The sequence below is a fragment of the Nesoenas mayeri genome (assembly GCF_963082525.1).
Source record: "Nesoenas mayeri genome assembly, chromosome: 1".
In the NCBI taxonomy this organism is placed as follows: Eukaryota; Metazoa; Chordata; class Aves; order Columbiformes; family Columbidae; genus Nesoenas; species Nesoenas mayeri.
In genome coordinates, this window is record NC_137541.1 from 24,340,122 (window position 1) to 24,358,204 (window position 18,083).

Sequence of the window (18,083 nt, forward strand, 5' to 3'; positions counted from 1 at the left end):
CGGGCGGAGGTGCCAGCCCAGCCCCGGCCCCGCCTCCGCCGGGAGCCGCTCGGAGCAATTCCCACGGCAACCCAGGCTCGACCCCCTTCCCAAACCCCGCCTCCCCTCCCCGCCCCTCCGCTCCCGCCCGGCGGCCGCCGCCGGTCGGAAACAGTCTGTGTGTAAACTCGACGTGTCCGGAAAGGTGCGCGCCGCTCCCCGCTTCGCTCCGCGCCCGGCTGCGGGCGCGCCCGCCGAGCGCGATGCTGGACCCTTCCTCCAGCGAAGAGGAGTCCGATGAGCTGCTAGAAGAGGAGCGGCGGGACGTGCTGGTGGCGGCGGGAGGCGGCTCTCCGCGCTCGCTGCCGCCGCCGCCCCGGGACCCGCGGGGCAGGGAGGCCGGCGCGGCTCGGGCGGCCAGCCCCAGCCCCTCGGTGCTGAGCGAGGGCCGGGAGGAGCAGGAGCGCCTGCAGCGAGAGGAGCGGGAGAAGCGGCTCCGGCTGCAGCTCTACGTGTTCATTGCGAGGTGCATCGCGCACCCGTTCAACGCCAAGCAGCCCACGGACATGGCCCGCCGGCAGCAGAAGGTGAGCGCTCGGCCCTCCCCCATCCCTGCGCTCCAGTCCTGCCCCGCCGGTCCTGGACCCCGCGGGCCACCCCATGCCCGCCCGCCGGCGAGTGCCGCGCTCTGGCCCGCAACAGGTTGAGGCGGGCGGGGCAGGGCGGGGGGAGCCGCCGCCGTCCCCAGCGGCACTGCAGGCGGTGTCAGAGCAGGGTGTTGGGAAGCTTCTCCAAACCAGCACGTTTACCTAGAAATCCATCAGTCAAAAGGGGCGAAGTCTTTTAAGTTTTTAGAGCTGAGCTTAAAGTGGCCGTGAGAAGGAAATAAGAGCGCAGAGAGCAGGCGGCGGGGCCGCTTTGCAGTGGAAGAGGTTTCGGCTTCGCGGCGTTGTGTGACCGATGGAGTTCCACGTTCCAGAGGTGCCTCCTGCAAATCGTGTTCTGACTGTGCCCAACTCGAGTAAATTAACCCATAATTCAGGAGTGAACGAGAAAACTTCTTGTTTCCCCATTAATTTTTAAGTGCAATCTTTCTGTATAGAGAAGCAATTAACGTGTGTTTGTGATGAGAATGACCTTCCTGTGAATGAATGATTTCTTGTACACCAGAGACAAGCTCTTGAGAATTGACAGGCATGTGGTAGGTTTTTATGCTGTAAGAGTGCTTCTTCTCTGTTAGTTTTTAATAGGTAGACTACTTAAAGTTTTGAAACAAGGTGCTGCATTTCCAGATAACCACTTAAAAGCTCAGTTCTTGAAATGTTTGGTCTTAGAAAATTTTATTTTTATTATTGCTTTCAGATCTATAAAACAAATAAACCCAAATCCAAACAGAAAAATAAACAAACAAACAAAAAACCTTCCACATTGCTTTCTAGAGGGAACTAATTCAATTCGACTTGGCTTTTTATGATCCTGGTACCTCTATATATCCTAGAGTTTGTAAAATCCCCTACTGAATGTGTTGGAGTGTCCGGATTATGCCTGCTATAGGTAATTTGTGCTTAGTGAATTCTCTGACAAGTTAACATGGTGGTAATAATAAGATTATTTCTGGAAGAACACTTTATTAAGTGTTAGTTATTTAAGCTGTGAAGCCTGTATAAAGACATTTTGTAAGCAGGAAGTTAAAGAAAATCTGGCAAAATGAGAATTTTCACCATCCCAGTGAGGACTCCCCACCCCAAAATAGATTTATCATAGACATTATGTTTTGAAGGGACATTCGAAGGTCATCTAACTGTGACCTCCCACAGGACGAAGCCAAAGCTGACCTGATCAGTGTTGATACTAGTCTAGATTCAAGCAGGAGGCTCAAAAGCCTCCAGAGGTGAGAACCCGCAGCCCATCTATGTGACCTGCTCAGTGCCGCATTGCCTTCTTCTTGATGAAATTTTACTAACCACCTTCTAAGTCACAACTTGTGGCCATCAACTGCAGGAGATACTGAGCATTTAGAAGTTCTCACTGATTCAGTTGCTAAGTATAGGGACTGTGTTTTAAAAATAACTACAGTATTATTTTTATTAATAAGGTATATGAAAAGAGATTGCTGATGTGCAGCAAATACAGAAATACAGCAGTTGTAGATTTAGCATATGAGCAATGAACAGATTGATTGACAGAATTGACTTGATACCTATAATTAAATGTTAAATGAACTCTGATGTTTGGTTTAACTGCTATATGCAGAAAGAAATTTTCTGTCATCTTTAGGAATTTAGCTGCAGAACAAGTTTGAATTGTCTTTTGCTGGTCAGGAACTATTGTTTTTAAATAAGAGAGAACACACGAAAAAGTATTTCTGGGAGTTGCACTTCTCTCTGGAAGTAGTGAAATGCACATAAACATCCTTCCTCTTACTTCACAATTTTTATATATTACCCAATGGATTACTGAATATAGGGTAGAAGAACGGGTCCTGAGTTTTGAGAGTTTGGGAAACCTGCTGTAATAGTTGAGGGTCGCTGAGCACCACATGAAGGAGCCTGCTTTTGTGCTTTGATGTTTGTACTTTGTGCTGCACGGTGGCCCCATGTCAGCCTTAGGAATAAGAGTGCAACCACCTGTCTCACACTGTGTCCTGTAGTAAGACAGTTTTGGATGTGTGATAGCTAAACTCATGTTCCATAGGGTAAAAGTCTTTCTTATTTCCTGAATGAATTTTCTCACTGCCTGTCATGGTTCAATTCAGCTGGCAACTAAGCACCACCCAGCCACTTGCTCACTGCTCCCACAGTGGGATGGAGAAGAGAACCACAAGAGTAAAAGTGAGAAAACTCGTGGGTTGAGATAAAGACATTTTAATAGGTAAAGAAAAAGCCATGCATGCAAGCAAAGCAAAACAAGGGATTCATTCACTGCTTCCCATTGGCAGGCAGGTGTTCAGCCATCTCCAGGACAGCAGAGCTCCATCACAAGTAATGGTAACTTGGGAAGACAAACACCATGATTCTGAACATCCCCTCTTCCTTCTTCCCCCAGCTTTATATGTTGAGTATGACGTCATATGGTATGGAATGTCCCTTTGGTCAGTTGGGGTCAGCTGTCCTGTCCCAGCTGTGTCACCTCCCAAGTCCTTGTGCACCCCTTGCCCACTCACTGGTGGGGTGGCGGGAGAAGCAGAAAAGACCTTGACTCTGTGTAAGCACTGCTCAGCAGTAACTAAAACATCTCAGTATTATCAACACTATTTTCAGCACAGAGCCAAAACATAGCCCCCTACTAGCTACTGTGAAGAAAATTAACTCAGTCCCAGCCAAAACCAGCACATTGCCAGAATATGATACAGACATGAACTGTCCCTTGCTGTCTTGTGCTTTTACTTTACATCTGACTTGTGTTATGCAGCTGTCTGTCTATTGCAAGCTGGACTGAGATTCCCTATCTGTGTTATTTAACTGGAGCTGTTAACAACCACATGCCCTCTCCATCATCAGTGATAAGTGGTGATCCAAGCTATGGTTTCAAACCAGAACGACGATGCACTGTGGTTCCAGCTCCCAGCCCAGTCTGCCTGGCTCTCGTTGTACGCTCTTCGTAATGCTTTTGCACCAGCAGTCTTTCTAATAACCTAAGAATAGTATCCACCCTGCTTGAGAGCAGAAATAATTTGTTCTTTCTGCCAGTTCATTTGGCATATTGCTGAGCAAATATTGCAGAATGCAGTGTGCTTCTTTTTTAATGTGGAACATATTATCCAGTAAGGGAATGAGATGGAATTCACATATCAAATATCCTCAATTGCATTGTAATATGAGTAAGGAAATGGTTTACAATATGGCTGGCTTCTTATGTTCTTGCTTCAGTATCAGATTAAAATGTTCTATACAGTATATTGAAACATGCATACTTAATGGACTAGAGTTATACTAATTAACGTAAAGAATTTTAAATGCAGGCAGTGTTTCACTCCTCTGTTGTCCTTTCTCATCCTTCTTTCTTCTCACTAAGTAAAATTAGCTTGGCTCTATTATGATAGATAAGGTTAATTAAAAAAAATATAAAGCAAGCAAACTTAAAAAAGAAAAAAGCTATCATAATTCACCAGAGTCCACCAACTCTGCTAAATTTTTAATGTCAAATTCAATGTAATTTAGCCTAGACTTTTCAGAAACACATACTTTTATAATCTGGCTGCATTTCTTTATTTTCTTCTTCTTTTTTTTTTTCTTTTTCTTTCTTTCTTTTTTTTTTTTTTTTAATCTATAGGATATGTAGTGGAAATACTCTTTTTTAGTTGTTCAGAGTTGGTTGGTGAGTTCCTCTTACACCCTGTCTTTGGTTATTGGTAGATTTGTGGTGAAGAAGGAAGAATAAGCTAATATTGGAGATGCGGAACTGAAGCATGGCCTGATTTTTTTAAGGTGGGGTACCAGATCTTGATGGAGTGAGTTCGTTCTACAGAGAAGAACTAATATGTACTTAGTTACATATTTTCAACAGACATTTATAGACATTTGGTCATGTATTTTCCAAACTTTTAGAGAAGTGTTGATGTATCCATGCACTACATGTCATGCCTTTATCAAGCAAGGTTTTTCTGTCCCTGGTTTAAAGAGACTGTCACTTTTTTGTAGTTCCCCCCTTCTTTTTTTTTTTTTTCCAAGCAAATCTTCTGGAACTATTTCAGCCACTTTCTTTTCTGCCTCTCTGCTCCTCTTCTTTTCCAGTCAAGCAAAAGTCAAGAACAGACCAGTTAACTAATCCCATTCTTACTCCTTCTTCTGTCCCATCCCAGACAAACTGAATCTCAAACCAGCAGATTGAATTTGCCTTCAGAATGAGATTTAGGCGGTGAAAAGAAATGCATTCCCAGTGTGACTGTTTTCCATCAAGAGAGAATAGTGTACATGAACATATGCAGAGTCAGTGATTAGGTGATGACCCTGCTAACTGTGATATATACTAATGAGTTTTACACTTGTATGTACATACTTGGTTTTACTCAGGGCGTGTGTGCCAAAGGCGGGTTCTGAATCTGGGAGATGAATCAGAGTTCAAGTTCCTGAGGAAGGAAGGGACAGAGAAGTGCTACAAGTAACTAGTAAAAAAAGGTGTTCTTCCTGTGTTTTTCTTCCTCAATGTTTTAAAATTTACTTTAGTAATCAAGTGGTCATACAGTAGAAACTCAAGACTGGGGAGAAGTTAACACTTGTATGCTAAATGAGGTTTCCTAAGGCATGAAAGGCTGAGTACATCAAAGCTGATAATTCAAGTCTTGCTTTCATAGGTGATAAGGAACAGAAGTAATTGAGCTGTCTGTTTAGAAGTCATAATACTCAAAAGTAAGAGTGGTACTATCCAGAAGCTTATTTTTACCTGAACTCCTTGACTTTATTCTTTCCTATTTCTTGGACTTCACCTCTAAAGGAGAAGTTTGTAATGATACATATAACTTTATCAGGAAAACTTTGGTTACAGGGATAGACTTCATTCTCTGGATCACCATTTTATTCTTAGTATCTTTATTTCTCCTGCCCCAAGCCCCACTTTTCCTTGCTTTTGAGCTGGTGATTGTGTCTACTCATTGATTGACTGAGCGTGTTCTGGGAAAGAAAAACTGTCTCTTGGCTTCGGAGCCTCCTTCATAAGAGGCTTTTTTCCTCAGTGTTAATATAGCAAGGAGAGTACATGAAAAGCCATTCTTGCCAGAAACTCTAGACACATTTCAGAGGAAACTTGGCCTTCTGGTCATAATTCTACTGAAGAGCTTTCTAGGAAGATGCTTTCATTCGTATCATTGATATTTCCTTTATAAATTTCAAATTTTTTGTGAAGTGTTTCAGAAAGTAATTTTAAATCAACTTTATTTGCCTCTTTGTTTTTCCCCATCACTAACACCTTAAAACCCCTTGTCATGATGCTGTAAGGCATTTGAATTTTGTTATAGTCAAGTTAGTATAGAGTATTTTGGTAAATCGTGTCAAAGCCCATTAAGATGCTGGCCTACACGGCTCTGTACATGTTGAGACAAGGTAACTGGCAAACAGACCTTTTTACCACAGTCAGAACTTGCTCTGGGGAAGAAGTTGTTCTTGTCTGAAGTAGGAAAGTTGCTCACAATGGGCAATTGAGTCAATCATGGCTGAAAAAATACTGGAGGGTGATGAGAGGAGCAGAACCTTCTGGTTACCAATGCCACTTTAGAAATGACAATCCATCAGACTTTTGTTTTTATCTTAAACTGTTCTGCTGCCTTGCCAGCTCAGCATTGATTGTTGTGGCTTGGCCAAAAGCTGGGCAGCGTGCTGGGAAAATGAAGCTTTGGCAGTTTAATGAAGCAGACACGTAGGGACAGTCAGCAAACTCAGTTTACTATGTGGAAAAATTCATAATTCCCTTCTTTTGCTTGCTTGTTTTGTTTTCCCTGCATATTTTACCCAAACTTGTGTTTGAAATGTAATTATTTTTTAATATTATTTGAGGGGACAATTCTGAATTTTTTCTGAATTAGTGACCTCAGGTCATTTATTTCTTTCTGTCACCCACACTGTTTGACAAGTGTGTTAACTGTGTTGGCTAATCCTCCATTTACAGGGCTTGAAGAAGACCACTGATTAGTTTTTCTACAAGGGAGCTAACAGGAAGGGAGTTTGAAGGATCAGTTGACTGTTGCCATCTCTGCAGGAATGGTACAGGGGCTGGCTGGGCTGCCTTGCATTTCTCACTCTTTGCAGGCAGTTGTTATTCTCACATTTTATTTTGTGTACCTGAACTGTTGGTAATTGGTGACAGTGAAGCAGAAATACCATATCAGCTCATCTCATCCTTATAACTTTCTCCTACATCATCTGAGAAACATATTCATTGCTGCCATGGAAGAACAAGCTGGTGAAAATATTATTTTGCCCTCTGAACCATATTCCTTTCCCTGTATCTGGAGAGGAGCAGTATATAAGAATATTCATTACCATGTATTATCTTCATCAGTAGAATATTGCCAGAGCAGAAAATACTTAGTGGTTGCTAGCTGAGTATTCACTGAATGATTTCTATCAAAGCAAATTTACCATTTCCCCCATGCGTACCTGTTGTCACCAGTTCATGTTTGTGGACGCTATTAACCAACCACTCTCCATTACCATGCTGCTTACGGACTTCTTTTTTATCTTTCTGGCTTTGTACCATTTCCTTTTAATATTGGTGAATATCATCCTGAAGTTGCTTTTGGTATATATTGTTTTACTTTTTTTAATGTACCTCTGTATTTGTGTTATACTTTTCTGTTATCCTTGTTTCTTTTTTTGTGTGTATATGTCTCCTACTTTGCCAGCTTAACACATCCCTCTCTCCTGCTGCTTCCCTTTTATTTGTATGCTTGCTAGAGCTGGAAAGCTAATAGCTCAGGGACAGAACTTGCTTTCCATTTATCAACCCAAGAGGTGTCTGTGGGAGAAGATGGGATGACACATCTTCTCTTAGGAAAGTGCTCGGATCTCCTCTGCTAATTGAGGGATGTGTGTTGGGGTGCTAGTCTTCGTGCCTTGACTCTCGTCCTATGTTGAGTTGTACTGAGCCCCAGTTAGTATATTACTCTTTTTGAACTGGGTGTCAGCCTCATATATTTTTGAACTTTTTAATCTTTAAGTCTCCTTTGATACATATACATGTGTATATATATGTATTTTGGCACAGTGGCTGCAAAGATGCCTCCTATATTTCTTTCCAACTCATTCCTCTTGCAGCCTGCTGATGGCTGTGACATGTGCCAGTCTGGTGCTCAAGCCTCTCCTTGGTTTCTAGTTGTTACCATTCAGGAGGGCAGGCAGGGAGAGGAACAGCATCTGCTGAACTCCTGCTCCCTTTGCCTAGTGCCTGTCTCCAGTGCCCACTTCTGCCTACAAGTGCTGGCACCGAATTGAAATCAGCCCAGTTCTGGTGCGGTGCAGCTGATTCCCACAGGTTTCAGAATAGCAGCTGTGAAAAGGCAGTTTTCATTTTGTTGCTGTGTGGGGGAAACTCTGAGCAGCAGGAGAGACAGAGTGTTTGCATGTGGGTACCAGGCTGCATCAGCTTAGGTTTGCGTTTTGGAGGTTATTTTCACAACCATAAGTGTTGAAGGCTTTTCGGTTTTTTTTGTTTAAAATTCTCTAGAAGTTGATGGTACTTGCCCAAAATAATTTATTTCTGGTTTTATTTATTTTGCAGCGAGGAGATAAAGCATATGCTTCTCTTCAAGCGTGATTCCTTGTATGCATAAGTTTAAGAATGTTCTTGAGTGTTTTTCCTGTCAGGAAGAGGAAAAGCATTAATTAACAGCATTGTGAAGAATGAACAGAGCAACAGTGAGTACTTCTTTAACTACATGACCCGGTGAAGAAAAATTAGAAGAAGAGAATGTGGTCATACAAGAATTTTTCTCCAGTTTCTGTTTTTCTCTCACGCATTAATTATTCATTTATGTTCAATTGTATTGGCTGTGGGGTTTTGGAAATAGAGGCCGGCAGCTTCTGTTTAATGAGTGCTGGAGGGATAGTTTGAGTGATAGTGTAGACATACAAAAAAAATCTGTAGGTTAGTGCTTCGAGTAGACCTATTTGGGCCACAGACAAGGACGCTGAAGAAAGGGCAAAGCTCAGGTAGTGTATAAATGAGATCTCCGAAGAGATGATGCACATCTACAAAGATTAAGGGAGAAATGGAAATCAGTGATGGAGAGTTTCATGGACTGAGTTGAAGGTATTGAGAAAGTACATGGAACTGAATTAATTTTGGAGTAGAGGAACTGTTCAGCAAGGACAATGACAAAGGTAAGAGGCATACATTTGTAGCAGAGAAATCCACTGGACGTGACAGTTAGGCTTTCCAGTATGAAACAGAAATGAAGGAGGGATATCTTGGGGATAAGAGTTTGCAAGAAATATATTTTGCTAGGAGAAAAAGATAAGGATTAAGCTGGAAAAAAGTGAATAGTCTCGATATCCATGTCAGCATAATACAGAATAGCAAGGGCAAAAGAGCTGGTGAGAAACTTTGTGCTGAGAAGTTGGAGTCCATGAAAATCAGAGTGGTAGGTTACAGTGCATTGGAGAAAAGTGTTTTCATGGTCCCAGCTTGTTTTCTGCAGAAGGTTGCAGTTGTTTTATGTGTTTAGGTTTTTCTTATGGTGAATTCATGAGTTTTCTTAAAAAAAAATCTACCTCTAGGCAGTCTGCGCCAAATATTTATCTTGCTGGTGAGCATCCCTAGTTTGAGCCTATTGCTTATATGTTCCTTCATTTATTTCTAAATTAAATATTCTGAGGCCTTGTAGCAAGGTACTGATGTCTGTTTCTTGTTCAAAAGCGTTCTACGAATGTTTCACCATTCCAACTGTTTAATACATCAAATATGCATTGGTGTTAAACTATTAATATTGGCCAGTCTTTTTTTTTTTTTTTTAATCTCCTTATGGATGGAGCATAGGCAAAGAAAATAAATAAAGAAGAAGTGGTTGTTTGGTATAGATATTATTTTTATTCATCCTAACAATCAGTTCCCTTCTGACTCTTCCTTCCTACAGTGTCATTAATGGCAGAGGATTTTTCAGTCTCTGACCAGTAGGGATTAAAGAACAACAAATAGTATTATTTGGAGATGGAAGTTAACAAGCTCCTTTAGAATTTTTTTGTTTCTAGTAATCTTAAACTTGCAGAGCTGGAGTATTTGCCTCAATGGACATTTAGATTCAGCTTGTAGTGACTTAATACCGAATGCAAGATACGTGGTTACAAGAATGATGTGCTACAAACAGTGGAGGTACTGAGCATGCTAGTACATGGTTATAAAGTAATTAGAAGCATTTTAGTTCAAATCATAGAATAGTTTGGGTTGGAAGGGACCTTCAAAGGTCATCTCGTCCAACCCTCCCTGCCATGAGCAGGGACATCTGCAACTAGATCTGGTTGCTCAGAGCCCCGTCCAGCCTGGCCTGGAATGTTTCCAGGGATGGGGCATCTACCACCTCTCTGGGCAACCTGTGCCAATGTTTCACCACCCTCACTGTAGAAAAATTTCTTCCTCATATCTAGCCTGAATCTCCACACCTTTGGTTTAAAACCATTACCCCTTGTGCTGTTGTAACATGCCCTTCTAAAAAGTTTGTTCCCATCCTTCTTATAGGCCCCTTTTAAGTATTGAAAGCCAACAATAAGGTCTCCCCAGAGCCTTCTCTTCTCTAGGCTGAACAACCCCTACTCTCTCAGCCTGTCCTCCTGGGAGAGGTGTTCCATCCCTCTGATCATCTTTGTGGCCTCCTCTGGCCGCTCTCCAACAGGTCCATGTCTTTCCTATACTGAGGGCCCCAGAGCTGGACGTAGGACTGCAGGTGGGGTCTCACCAGAGCAGAGTAGAGGAGCAGAATGACCTCCCTCGATCTGCTGGCCATGCTCTTCTTGATGCAGCCTGAGATACAATTGGCTTTCTGGGCTGCAAATGCACATTGCCAGCTCATGTCCAGTCTTTCCTCCATCAGTACTCCCAAGTCCTTCTGTGCAGGGCTGCTGTCAATCCCTTCGTCCCCCAGCCTGTATTGATACCAGGGGTTGCCCTGAACCAGGGGCAGGACCTTACTCTTGGCCTTTTTGAACCTCATGATGTTTGCGTGGGCCTACTTCTTGAGCTTGTCCATATTCCATTTTGGGTTCTTTTCAGCATGCTTTGGCTCCCAAATTCAGTTACTTTAGAAGCATCACTTAACATTTTGAAGGCCAACTTTTAAAGTTGTCTTTTACTGTCATCCAATTTTTAGGTATCCTTACTTAATTCTTCCAGGCCTTTTACTGTGATAAGAAATGTTAGAAAATGACTAGCTAAGTTTTGTGCATATAAACCTCTGTTTTACCAGGTAATCTGAGGATTATGAGATCTGGAAGCCTGTGGTTATATAGATATATTTGCTCATGTGTTGCTGAAAAGGAAATAAAGAATGTGATTCTTAGCCATGTAATCTAAAGGTGATCTCTTGATCAGCAGATGAGTCACCCACTAGTATCAGAGCATGTGCGTGTTTTTTCATGGCTCTCACTTGAACACCCCGTCTGTAGGGTGGTTAGTACCTTATAGGACTGTTGTTATAGTGAGATTAAGAGTCGTTTGTCCCCTCTTTGTCCTCACCCCCCACAGGCCGAGATGGGGAGTTTTTAAGACCTCTTCACTTTCTAAATTGTGAGGAAGGACAGGGGTACACTGTGAACAGGGCTAGGTATTATTGGTGGTCATTGCTTGGCTCTCCCTCAAAGCTGCATTGCAGCAACTGGATTACATCAGTCTTTCTGCTACTTTAAATACAACTTTCTGCCTGTAGATGAAAAGCATCATGTGAGAATGAGAAGTATTATTTATTTAAAATGGCAACAAAATTACTCAGATTTCCCCTAAACCTCTAGCTGTTTTATGTATTCTGCATATTTAAACTCCAATAGATTATTAACACATTAATTTGCTAACTACAGTTGTTAGTATGAACTCAGTCTGGAATGGGCTTCAAGAGGTCACAGAGGTGTGATAAAATCACTAAACTGGCTAAAGCCTCCGTACTTGACCCTCTTGCTGTATTACAAGCTGTATCTTTTACAAGTGCACTTAATTATGCAGAGCAGCACACAAGGGAAGGAGTCTGTACAGACTGGCAAAGTTCTTCCCATAGTATAAAAATCTATTTCTAAGCCTGACTGCGGTGTTTTGCTAATCCATGCCTGATGGTGTTGGGTTGATGTGCCGTGGTCATGGCTACTGTCCAGTAGCTGCAGAAGCATGATCTGCTGAGATAATTGAGACACTTTTAAAAAGTAAGGCCATCCCCAAGGGTAACACACTTAATCACAGACAACATCAGCATCTGCATCACCCATTTAGCCTAGCTCAGGAGTGTGCTGTAAAGTTACCCACCTTGTCCCCCTGCAGAGTTCTGGTTTGGACTGTGTAAAGATGACTGTGTCGGGGCAAAGCTGAACTAGAAGGTACATTCTGGGAGCACCTTTAGTCTGTGCAATCGGACTGAGGTAAAACCTCCTGAAATGGATGTTGGGTCCTCAGCATGACCTGCTTCGCTGTGCAGATGCACTTTTCTGGTGTCACGCTGCTTGCCAGTGTAGACGTGACTTCAGAGAGAGTCGTAGAGATTTAAAATACAGCAACTGACACAGGATCAAGAAAGAGAGATGGAACCTAAATGAAATAAATAGCTCAATAGAGCAGTCTCCTTTCTGAGCTGGTAAAGCAAGATAGAATATGCAATGCAAACAGAAAAACAGCTGAAGTAACAAAGTAATCGAGTCTCGCTATGTCTGAAGTTAATTAGGGGCAGCAAACTGCCCTTAATTACTAAAAGTGTGGGATCCTCAGCAAAGCTGCCTGGGATACTAATTAAAAGAACTGTTTATAAGAAATAGAGTGCATAATTAATGACTGAGAAATCATTTTCAAGAGTATCTTCAGACAGCAAGTAGAGTGCCCTTGGAAAATATTGTGGCACCCGAAGACATCCACTGAATCTAATCCCACAAGACAGACCTGGACTGATATGCAAGACCCTCACTGTGCTTATACTTTCTAGTGCTGAGGTAGGGATTAACGGCAGAATAACAGGTAGAATAGCAATAGTATTTTAATGTCAAATGTTCTCTTCATTTTTTTTCTTAAGGTATGACTTCAATAGGCCCTGCTTATGAAATATGCTGACATACTGTATTTTGTTTACATAGTTGTCTAGTCTGCTGCTTGATCAGTTGAATGGGGTCATTAATGCTTAGAGAGGGCCTTTGGTAGCATCCTCTTTGTGTTGATACGCAGCATGTGTTCTATGTGTGGCAACTGTTGGCTGTCAAATATATTTGCCACGAAATGGACTGTAATTTCTCTTTTCTAGGTTCTTGAAAAAACAGCAATCTGAAAATTATGTCTGACAGAACAAAACCAGAAAGTTTAAAGATATATCTTCCTTGCCAAAAAAAGAAACTAGCCTGATTAATGATTTTTTTTTTTTTTTTTTTTTTATCCCATGCAGTTCTTTAAAAAGGGTAATAACGTGTCAAGTTTTATCCAGGCCCCTGTTTGGGTATTGGGTACTCAGTCATTTATAATTGGGCACTCCTTCATTTATAAACTCAAAATGTTTTAAATAGCCCTGGTCCTCAATTACTTCGACATGTTTACAGAAACATAGATGTGGAATAATGCAGCTACAAATGCTTGGAAGCATCGAACCCTAGGTATGATTTCCTTTGCAACTTCTAAGTATCTGCCAGGGGCTGAGGTGGGAGGCTGGAGGTTCCCCAAAGTGCTGGGGTGTGCGTGGAGGCAGCCAGGAGGGACATGGGTGCCTTTAAATAATCAGGCTGTGAGACCAACTGGCTGCCATGTGATGTCCATCCAGACAGGCGTTAGATTTAATTCTTGCCGATCAATCTGTGATCATTCTAGTGAGCCCCCATTTAAATGGGGTTTTGTGTTCACAGAGGGAGCAGACCCAGAACTGAAATATCCACATCCTCCATAGTGTCATTTACTTGTTCTGGGCTTCAATAAATTGATCAGTATCTCTTTGGTCCCACGAGGCTGTGTGTTGTAACTCTGAATGGATTTGTATACTGGAAAAGGGGAAACAATCAAGTCCTTGAAGTGCAGCTGACTGAGGCAGGGGGTCCTCCTGCTGGGGGTGAGTCCCCGATTCCCATTGCACCGTGGGTCTGCCAAATGCCCTATGGGAGGTGGAAAATGCATATCTGTAGGGTTATATGTAAAAGGAGGGAGAGTGTGTCTGTGTGTATAATGTGAAAAATATGCATATGTATGGTTATATAGAAAAGGGAGAAAGTGTGTGCATGTGTATGCATGAGAGGGGCAGAGAAAAAAGCTCTAGGTACTGATATGAGGGTAGTAGAATGAGTGCTCTATAGCATGTTAAGATCTAACTTGTTTTAAAGAGATAACATACTGAATGTAATATACTGAATACAAGTCATTTAATACCACTTTTTCAGAAACATCTTTTTCTATTTGTTGTTATAGAAAATGTAAATTGCCATTTACAAACAAAAACGACAAACCCAACACCTGAGATCTATATTTCTACCTTGACTCAGTTTGGTAGTTACTTCATATAAAAAGAAACTCCTAAACTTCATGATAATGAAGCAAAGATGTTCCTATGGCTTCTGTTAACAGTAGAGGGGGTTTTTTTAATTAATATTGAGCTTTCAGAATTGATCTCACTCCTTAGTGCTAGCTCAGAGTGTGCCCTATTGAATTTCTACGTTTCTGTTCCTGCTCTTTAAGTCTTACAGGTGTAAGAATTAAATATCTGATTTGTTTTGATGATGGATTTATACCTTGGCTGCAGAAAGTTGCTCTGGATTGAAACATAGCATATATGTTCTCAGTGTGAAGGATAATTTGTTTTCCTAATGTGATTCAATTAATATTTTTTTGCCTACAGTGGAAAAATAGTTAGTTCCAACAGGAAAAAAAAAAAAAAACCAAAAACAAACCCCAACAAAACAAAAACAAACCAAAAAACCCACCACAAAACAAAACAAACAAAAACAAATCTTGTCCTGATTGTTTGGTAAAAAAAAAATAAATAAAATAAAAAAATCCTTACCCCCCTGCAGTGCACAACTGTGCAGATAGCTCTTAACATTTTTCTCACTCTGACTTGAGTGAGACTACAGAGCAGCCAGCCCAGCTGTCATAGGCCACTCTTTGGGGAAAATAGAAGTTGGCCCATTTTTTTTTGTAATAGTGATGTGGTTAAAGTGGAACAGCTTTTTCGTATGAGTGATAAGAATCACGCTGCCTCGGTGCTAATAAGATAAATGGGGTAATGCGTACTGATTATAATAGTTGGAGTGATATATGTAGACTGAGAGACTGAGTGAAGAGGTGTGAGATGTTGGAGCTCTGAGCAATACAGATGACCAGTGAGGCAAATCCATTTCAATCTATAATGCTGGAGAGCCTTGAAAATGGGCAGAATTGCATAATAGCATCAGAAGGTAGGTAGCCTCTAACCTTTTCTTTCATAAAGGGTGAAGGATTCAGAGTGAGAAACTAGATTGTATTGTCAATGGACTGAAGCCATCCTAGAACAGTATGTGCATTTGTGTGTTTAAGGCAGGTATCAGGTAATATTTATTCACTGCAGGCATTTATATGAATAAGTAAAAAAAAAGAGAGTACTATCAAAATTGTGAACTCTCTCAAAATTGTTTTAAGTGGCTTGCTAATTTTAAGCATAATAATTTTAAGCCAAATAAAACATTGAAATAATTTTTTTTTTCTATAACAGGTAAACAAATTTGTGCAATCAGTGCAGAAGAGTGAGAAAGATCAGAATGGATTAAACTAATACAGTTTTAAAGAAGGGATGATATTTAATGCAGGAGATATTCTTTTTTTTAAGAGGAATTATAAACTTGTGGATGCTTTGAGATAGGCAGAGTTAGGGACAACATTTCTGACGCAGTAGCTTCTAAGCAGTTCTGTGTCTGTGTTTGCAAATTGTGTACATACAACTTAGTGCAACAAAGGAAGGGCTTTTTCTGAAAGGTGGCACACATATGATATCTGTAGGTTTCATGTCAAAACGGGTATTTTATCTGCCTTCCAGTTCAGAACATTCTTTCAGAATCAAAGAGTAATAACAGGGAATAACACCTCCATTGCCAAACAGCTCTGCTTCTGTATTTGTGCTTTTGGTGATACCTGTTTATTAAATGCTTTGCTTTTGACAGAACGTGTAGTAAGTGAAATTAACAAAACTGTTGTGCGTCAGGTGTACCTAATAAGCACTCTGATATATATCACGGCTGAATGAAATTATTGCTTTGTTGTGGGATGGAAAGCTTATTTTGCCAGATTATTGCAAAGCAGATGAATGTCTTAAACACAGGAACAAATTACTTTGTGGTGTACTTTTACACCAAATGGGAAGAGACCTCCTGGGTTGACACAGTCTTGTGTGCAGAAAAGAGACCTGTTATCTCTTATATAAACAGGTAAAACTTCAGTTAGTAGGCATCCCCACTGTTTTTCATTACTCTAATACTCTAATACTTGTGAGACTTCTGTTTCCTGACTGAATGCATTTGCAGTTTGTTTTATACCCACTTGCAGTTCTGTCAACTTCAGTTAAAATAGCAGCTTTTCCTTCCTGAAGGATTTAATAGAGGATGGTGTCTTGTTCTGGTATACAAAACAATCCAGGCTCTGAACTATCCCTCAGGCTGTGGTCTGTCTCCTTCTCTGATTATCCTAATGGCCTCTCTCCGTATGTTTTACAGCTGGAATTAATGCACCCTCCTTCTCATGTTGCCTTTCACATTAGCACAGTGCCTGGGGTGCATGGAGGCATCTGAGCCCCAGCTCAGAGCAGCCAAGGAGACTGAAAATCTTGCAGAAGTTCTTGTGAGTCCTGACCTGAAGTGTGGGGTGCTGTATTTCACCCCATTTCTGTTACAGCAGCTCCCATGCTGGCTGTTTCCAGTATGGTTTTCTTATCCTCTCTGTGTTCTATTGCATCCCAGCCTGGAATTTCAACATCAGTTTTCAAAATCAGAAGATTACAATGTCATGTTCCTGTTCTCTCTGTCATAACAAGTGTGGAAATATTGCATTCATGTTTAATTTGCAGGTACAGCCCTCCAGAACTTTGCAGCTACATTTCCAGAGGGCTGCTATTTCTCCTTTAACACTTAACCTCACGTTTTTATGGATTTCTTTTTTTTCCCTTTTGTGGCAGTATCTCAGCTGTTTAACTGTTGTCTAGATAAGATCTACAGCATTATTTTAGCCAGAAAGCAAGGATAAAAAGCAAATGGATTACTAGATTTTATCATCCTATAAATAATTCTGGCAAATCTGTGACTTTGTGTGATTGATCCTTCCCATTCTGGGTCAGACATTGCATTGTTGCTCTGATTCTAACCTTAGTGTTCTGTGTTTCTCCTGAGGAGTCTGTATTCCTCTGAATATAGAGACCGGCTGCCCTTCTTTGGGAAGGAGATATCTTTGGATGATGCTGGACAACCTTCATACTCTTCTAAAGAACTTTCATGCTGCCTCATTCAAGTCTCTCAACTCTTCAGTAGATGACTGAACTGCTGAACTCCTCTTTATTCCTTGGCCTAGAGAATAAATTATCACTTCTTAATTTCCAGGCTAAAAGATCTTCCTGACAAAATACAAACTGCTGAGACCGGATTCATTTGTTCAATAACCATGCATATCGGCAAGCTCTCAAAAATAATTAAGTGCCGCAGTAATAAAGAACAAAGCCCGCTCAGTGGCACAGTTCATATGCATTTGGTTGCAGCATTGCTGTGTGCTTTCCTTTTAATTTGTTTTTAGCTCAACTGCTATCAAAAGTCCTGAGTTTCAGGTCGTCCAATAAGCTTCTAAAAAGGCTGTCCCTGGCATTCTGCCCTGGCCACGTTTGGCATGCTGTAGAGCAGAGTTTAACAAACATCTGTTGGATCAAGTTTTTTGTTGACCATGGGAGGTTAAATGTTCAGCACATGCTGATTTCTCTACAGAAAGTCACTAGACTTGTGAATTTTTACTGTACTTTTGCATATGGCTTGAATGCTCATAGGAGACAACATATATAATGGTGCAATTGTGCTGCAGCATTTGGACTTAATTCACCCTTCCAAAATATTATCCAGCATAATTGAGCCTATGTTTTTGTTTTCAAACCCACTGACATGTATATACATTGGTTTTCTGTGCAACAAAAGACAGGTTTGTGCTTCTTTCCCAGCTTTCTTTGACACCACAACTTTGTGGTTGAATAGAGCACAACAATATGTGACTTCTGGGTCTACCTCATCTTTTATCCTGCCTGTAGTGCTATAATTCAGGCATTTCCCAACAGTGAAAGGTTGCAAGGAGCCTTGACCTGTCTATCTTACTCCTACTCAGCACTTCTAAGTAATTATAATTTTTGGAAAAGCTGGTACGAAGAAGGTCAGTCATTATTTTTGTGTTTCTTGGAAACAGTGCTCATACTTATGCAAGAGACCGAGTTAATTGCTTGGAAACTCAGGTTCTTGTTTCTGTGA

General features: G+C 41.2%; 1 protein-coding gene across 3 annotated transcripts in view; it reads left to right on the forward strand.

Annotated features, from left to right (window-relative positions):
- Window positions 1-242: 242 nt before the first annotated feature.
- Window positions 243-18,083, forward strand: part of CADPS2 (calcium dependent secretion activator 2) — a gene marked incomplete at both ends in the record, with an annotated part of 299,698 nt that continues 281,857 nt past the window's right edge. For all 3 annotated transcript variants that reach the window (XM_080355871.1, XM_080355872.1, XM_080355873.1), the window contains one exon: window positions 243-566. In XM_080355871.1, coding sequence (XP_080211997.1) covers window positions 243-566 — 324 coding nt within the window. The remainder of the gene's footprint in view (window positions 567-18,083) is intronic.